Raw genomic sequence first — 6,538 nt, 5'->3', positions numbered from 1 at the left:
CTAAGTATCTTTTAAAAATATATGAAAGTATATTAAAAAATAAAACAATTTTTGAAAAGCAGGGGGAAAATGTACAGATTAGCCAATTGTGGTATTTTATTATCATGGTATATAAGAATGACTTATGTGCTGCCTTGACAGGTGGAGAATTAAAGTTTTTAGTGCAGATTTTTCACTTAAACTATATTCAGTGTCCTTATTCTACACTGACAATCAAGATTCCATATGCCTGTGCTAATTTCAAGTAACTGCCAGAACTTCATGGTTCGTTCTGTTCTACTTTTAAAAAAGTTTATTTTATTTTTAAAGAAGCTTTAGGTTTGATAAGTGTTACATAAAAAATATAGCGGATTCCTATATTCTCCACCCCCTCCCTTCTCACATTTTCCCACATTAACAACATATATCGTTAGTGTGCTACATTTCCTGCAGTTGATGATCACATATTGAAACATTGCTCCTAACCATGGACTATACTTTACATTATAGTTTACCCTTTGCATTGCACAATTTTATAGGTTATGACAAAATGTGTAGTGACCTCTGTCTGTCACTGCAATGTCATGCAGGACAATTCCAATGTCCCGAAAATGCCCACAAGTTACAACATTCTCCCCTCCCCCCCAGAACCTCTGGTGACCACTGCCTTTATGTCAATGATACATGTTCTTCCATTGCTAGAATAATAAGTCTCTAATAGAGCAATAATAAGTCTACTGTAAAATTAGTAATTCCTGTCGCCTTGAAGCAACACTTTAATTTTAACTGTTAACTCTTGACTTCCCACTTCCAAATACTGTCTCCCATGCTCCTATGGAGAGAGAAAGTTTTTTTGGTGCCTTTCACTGAACGAATGATATTGCTGCTCCCACTTCTGCCCCACAATTCAATTCAACAGATTGATACTAGCACTGCAGCATCAAGAAGCCCTTACACCATGGCCTCTAGAGGATGCTGGGTAAGACTCTTCACTCGAGTGCCACTAGATGCTCTATGCCTGAATCTTTATCTCTGAGAAAGGCAAGAATACTAATTCCCACTTCTTAGAGTTGCTAGGGGAATTCAATGACTTAATGAATGTAAACCATGTAGAAATATGCCTGGCACAAAATAAGCCCTTTATTTATGTTGGCATCTTGTACTGTATCATTCCATCCAAGTATATTTTGAACAAGAAAAAGCTTTCATTTTTTCAGTGATAGGGTATCTGTAAATAAACATTAAAAATTTAAAATTTCATCCTGTAACTGGAATGGAATTAAAATTCAGATAGATATTTTCTATTAGCTCAACTGAAAACCTGGGTAAAGCAGAATACAGAGAAATGAAGTGGGAGGCAATCATTTCTAGCACAGCATTATGGAAGGTCAAGTAGAAAGGAGGGAGAGAGGGTGTATTAGTCAGGGTTCTCTAGGGAAACAGAATCAAAAAGAGATATCTGCCAATAGTAAGAGACTTTATCAGAGTCTCTCATGTGATCATGGGTATACACAAGTCCAGATTCTGCAGGCAGTCTGCAACCAGGGGTTCTAATCAAAGTCCAATAAATTTCATTGATGAGTCCTGGGACATTGGCTCTCCAAAAACGAGCTGAGAAATTCTCAGACAATGTTGGAATCACTTCCTCTTTCAAGGCATTCAGCTGATTGGATAAAGTATCACTCATAGCTGATGGCAATCTCCCTGATTGACGTAATTGTTTTTTTTATTATTTTTTTTAATTTATTTCTCTCCCCTACCCCTCCCCACCACCCCAGGTGTCTGTTCTCTGTGTCTATTTGCTGCGTGTTCTTCTTTTGTCTGCTTCTGTTGTTGTCAGTGGCATGGGAATCTGTGTCTCTTTTTGTTGCATCATCTTGCTGCATTAGCTCTCCGTGTGTGCAGCGCCATTCCTGGGCAGGCTGCACTTCTTTTGCACTGGGCGGCTGTTCTTACGGGGTGCACTCCTTGCGCGTGGGTCTCCCCTATGCGGGGGCACCCCTGCATGGCAGGGCACTCCTTGTGCACATCAGCACTACACGTGGGCCAGCTCCACATGGGTCAAGGAGGCCCGGGGTTTGAACCGCGGACCTCCCATGTGGTAGACGGATGCCCTATCCACTGGGCCAAGTCCGCTTTCCATGATTGATATAATTGTAATCAGCTCTCTATGATTTACCACTGCAGTAAAGTCAGTGGTGACTAAAGTTCATAAATGGCCTTGTATTGCAATTAGCCCAGTGCTTGCTTGACCAAACAACTGGGCACAATTACATGACCAAGTTGACACATTAGTCTAACCATCACAGAGGGTATCTAATCCTCTGCTTAGATTTTCACTGTATAGTATATTTAAATAATATTTTTATAATCTATTCCTCAGATCAAAGTTAATGATTTATTAAAATGTTTTCCATATATATCTGAAGACAGTGATGAAAAATCATTCAACAGTAACAACATTCATCTTGCTGGGAATAACAGATGATCCAAGACTACAGATTGTTTTGTTAGTATTTCTGTTTCTCACCTACATTTTCACTATTGCTGGAAATCTAATCATTATCCTCCTCATACTGGTGAATTCTTGCCTCAAAACACCTATGTACTTTTTTCTTCAGAATTTCTCCATCTTAGAAATAATGTTAGCAACTGTCTGTGTACCTAGATTCCTGTACAGCATGACAAGTGGAGACAAAAGTGTTACCTATAATGCTTGTGCCATTCAATTATTTTGTGTCATCCTCATTGGAGCAACAGAATTCTTTCTTCTAACGGCCATGTCCTATGACCGCTACGTGGCCATCTGCAAGCCCTTGCACTACACCACCATCATGAGCGACAGGGTATGCATTACACTTGTCCTCTGCTCTTGGCTGACTGGGCTAATGGTCATTCTCCCACCACTCAGCCTGGCAGTTGAGCTAGATTTCTGCAACTCCAATCTCATTGACCATTTTGGCTGTGATGCCTTTTCTCTTCTGAAGATTGTATGTTCAGACACAGAATTCATAGAACAACTTGTTTTAATTATGGCTGTGCTGACCCTCATAGTCACATTTGTATGTGTGATTTTGTCCTACACATACATCATCAAAACCATTGTAAGACTTCCTTCTGCTCAACAAAGGAAAAAGGCTTTCTCCACCTGTTTTTCCCACATGATAGTAGTTTCTATCACCTATGGAACTTGCATCTTCATCTACATCAAACCACAGAAGGAAGGGGTGGCCATTAATAAGGTGGTGTCCTTGCTCAACACCTCAATTATCCCTCTGATGAACCCCTTTATTTATACTCTACGGAATAAGCAAGTCAAACAAGCCTTCAAGGAGGCAATAAAAAAGACTGCATTTCTTTCAAAGAATTAGGAGATTCATTTTAAATATATTCTATATAAATGACTAAAAACATCATTCTAATTATACACATGTATTTCTTCTTTTGACATGCATTCTAATGCAGATCTACAGTATAGTCTGTTTAACCACCAAAGTTTATTTTATATTACTCTTAGAAACACAGTGAAGTAAGGATAATCATCTTATTTCAATAAATCTTCCTCCATGATAGCACATTTTCTAAAGTGGACTTGAAAACAGATTTATAGAGGTCCAAGCACAACTTCACCATCTCTGTGGTGGAAGCACAAAAGACAACAAAATAATGAATTCTATTTCTATCCATTCATTCCTTTAGATTAATAGATTTTTCTTGTCAAAAATTCTTCTACCAAAGAATCCTTCTTGATGTGAGGTACACTGTCCCAAGAAAAATGGGTATGGTGATTTATCTCATTTTTGTAATTCAAACCATCCTGCTACAGGATCATGTGTAACAGAACTCAAAGCTTTACCTTTCTACATATCAGACTTAGAGACAAATAAATAGACCAGCATGATTATATTTCAACCCCCTAAATTAATTATTAATAAGGAATTTTAAACTTTCCTTAAGGATTTAAAAGACTTCGTAACATCTTCTTTGTGACTCAATATGTAAAGACAAAAAATAAGGACAAAGGAATAGATGAAGCCTGAAAGTTGGTAATGACCTAAACTTATATATACACTTTCTTACATAACTAATTCATAACGGTTTGTTGATCTTATGTCTTCTAAAAATAAGTTCACATGGCAAATAAAATATCTTCATCACAGGAAAGAAACTATAGCCCAAGAGGGCATGAACAACTGTTTCTGAAATCCCTAGAGGGATTGGACTTGCTATCTACTATATCAAACCCTGGACTCAAATACCTAGACACTTAGCATTTGTCTGTTTTTACAAGACTGTGATACACAATATATCCTCTAACAGACGAGGTATGTGTTTCCTCTGTTATAAATGAAAGATCTTAAGGTTAGAAGTAAAGGTAAAAGACCATGGAATCCTACACCATTTGCTTTGTGTTAATTCATACAAATTCACAGCTGAAACTAAAAATAATTAATCATGAACTCATAACAGAACGTTTAATTCCAGGATCTTATGACAGAGTTCAAGGATTAGGCATTTTTTCAAACGAAGCAGAATAAACCCAAGGAAAAGATTTCTGTTCTCCCAATGTTTTCCAATCTCTCTCATCAGTCCATTAGATGTCAGTTTAACTATTTTTAGATATTTGTGTAAAGTTCATCCCCTTGGTCTCAAAGTGGAACTGCATATTCAGGCACTGTTCCTGTGAATGTCAATACGTTTTGTAACCAGCAACTCTTCCTCATCCAGTCCAGGGCCATAGATATTTCAGAGAAACTTTAGATGAGTGCTTCAAAATTTTTCTTTGAAAATCACCCAGAAATCTTTTTAAAATACAGATTCTTTTTCAATTTAGCAGTGTGGAACTTAAAACTTTATTTCACTCAGCAACCATGTAATGTTGATTCAACTGGCCAAATACAACATTATGAATAGCAAGGCTTTAAGGTGATTATGGAATGTCAGGTATATTATAAGTATTTAAATAACCAGTTCCCTTCTCCATATTGGGCGATGCTGTGTATGTCTAAGAATGCCTTGGAGCAACCATGGTGATGGCAAGTTAGCCATATATGCTAAATACCAACACCATTTTCCATGCGTTACTTGCCCCTGTGTCACACCACTCACTGAAAAGAAGTCTTACTGAGAAGTAAAATACAGAGCCATTGGATTCCAATATGTCTATCTGGAATCAAGGAATATGAACTGTAATGCATGTTAGTCCTGACTTTCATGTTAATAATCAAATCTAACAACAGGGGAATTAAGAGCGCTCTCATGTACAATGGAAAGGGGATATGGTAAGACAGAGAAATTGTAATCACACACAAAGAAATCACTAAAAGTAATGTGGCAAAATGATGGCCATAGATTGAAGGTCTCACTCTTCCTAGAGAAGAGAACTTTATTTATTTTTTTTATATTCTATGCAATATTCAAATCATCTAATTAATCAGGAAAGAAAAACTAAGCAAAGACATAGATGCATTTAATGAATCTGTGCTCTTATACTTTATAGTTCTAAACTATAAGATTATGTATAATGTTACACAGAAAATAAAACCACTGTTAAAATCTGACTTTGACGTCCACAAATACCACAATAATTTACAATTACAAAAATAAAGATACAACCTTAAATCACTTTCCTTAGTCACAATATTGAAGTTTCTGTGTTTTATACTAGAATACAAGAAACAAAAAAATGAGCTAGTCATGGATTATGAATATACTCAAAGTATGGACAATACTATTTCAGTAATATATTGAAATGCAAAGAACCATAAGTTATGACTCAATGCAAAAAATATATATTTTGTACTTATTAAATATTTAAGTCTCTACTCACGCCCACATATCAATCTGACCTTGTACCAATGCTTTGCTGTGCAGTACTATAAACTAAAATACATACGTTTTCTATGTTAGATAAGATAAAAAAATATTGTACTATTTCCATCCTTTTGTCCACTTGGTATCATGTCTATTAGTAATTAATAACAGTGAAATATTATATTCTTCATATTTGAGAGTTGCAGGGACAAAACTTTAAGAATGTCTTATATGAACCCGTTTATATATACCCTGAAGGAGATATTTTATTAATAACTTTAGACTTTTACAAAGAAAGAGTTGCTTTATCATTTTATTATTTGCATACTCTATGAGAGCAGAAAAGTACAAAAAACACAAAAGAAATATTTCCCCTGGAATTAATGATCAGAAGAAACTAATCAAGTAAAATGAAACCAACTTGTATGACATACTTTAGTGAAGGCAAAGGGTTAATATATTTAAGGAGAAATAAAGATTATTATACCTATGAAATAATAAACAGAAACAACATTTGGACCACTATTACATTATTTAGTAATGAGTTCATTTTGATAGTTCTATTTAGTGGTATAAAATGTCATTACATTTATCACACAGAAATAAATCTTTCATTAAACAAACTTGATGAAAGATGACTCAAAATCAGCTCATTTAATCAAATGCTGTGGCATGCTTCAAGCTAAACTATTTGAGCACAGATTACCTCAATACAAGCCAAACACAAGACCAGTGCCTCAAGACT

General features: G+C 35.7%; 1 protein-coding gene across 1 annotated transcript; it reads left to right on the top strand.

Moving 5' to 3' along the window:
• The first annotated feature begins 2,414 nt into the window (after positions 1–2,414).
• Positions 2,415–3,350, top strand: LOC101437980 (olfactory receptor 6C2-like). The gene has a single exon (XM_004476714.1). The coding sequence runs from the start codon at positions 2,415–2,417 to the stop codon at positions 3,348–3,350; it is 936 nt and encodes a 311-aa protein (XP_004476771.1).
• Positions 3,351–6,538: the final 3,188 nt, after the last annotated feature.

The sequence above is a fragment of the Dasypus novemcinctus genome, chromosome 12, assembly GCF_030445035.2.
Source record: "Dasypus novemcinctus isolate mDasNov1 chromosome 12, mDasNov1.1.hap2, whole genome shotgun sequence".
NCBI lineage: Eukaryota > Metazoa > Chordata > Mammalia > Cingulata > Dasypodidae > Dasypus > Dasypus novemcinctus.
Note: the sequence above shows the minus strand (reverse complement) of the source record. Positions and strands in the feature narration are given on the sequence as shown.

Excerpts from the sequence above, each read along its gene's own strand:
- LOC101437980 (XM_004476714.1), top strand. The coding sequence starts at position 2,415 with ATGAAAAATCATTCAACAGTAACAACATTCATCTTGCTGGGAATAACA.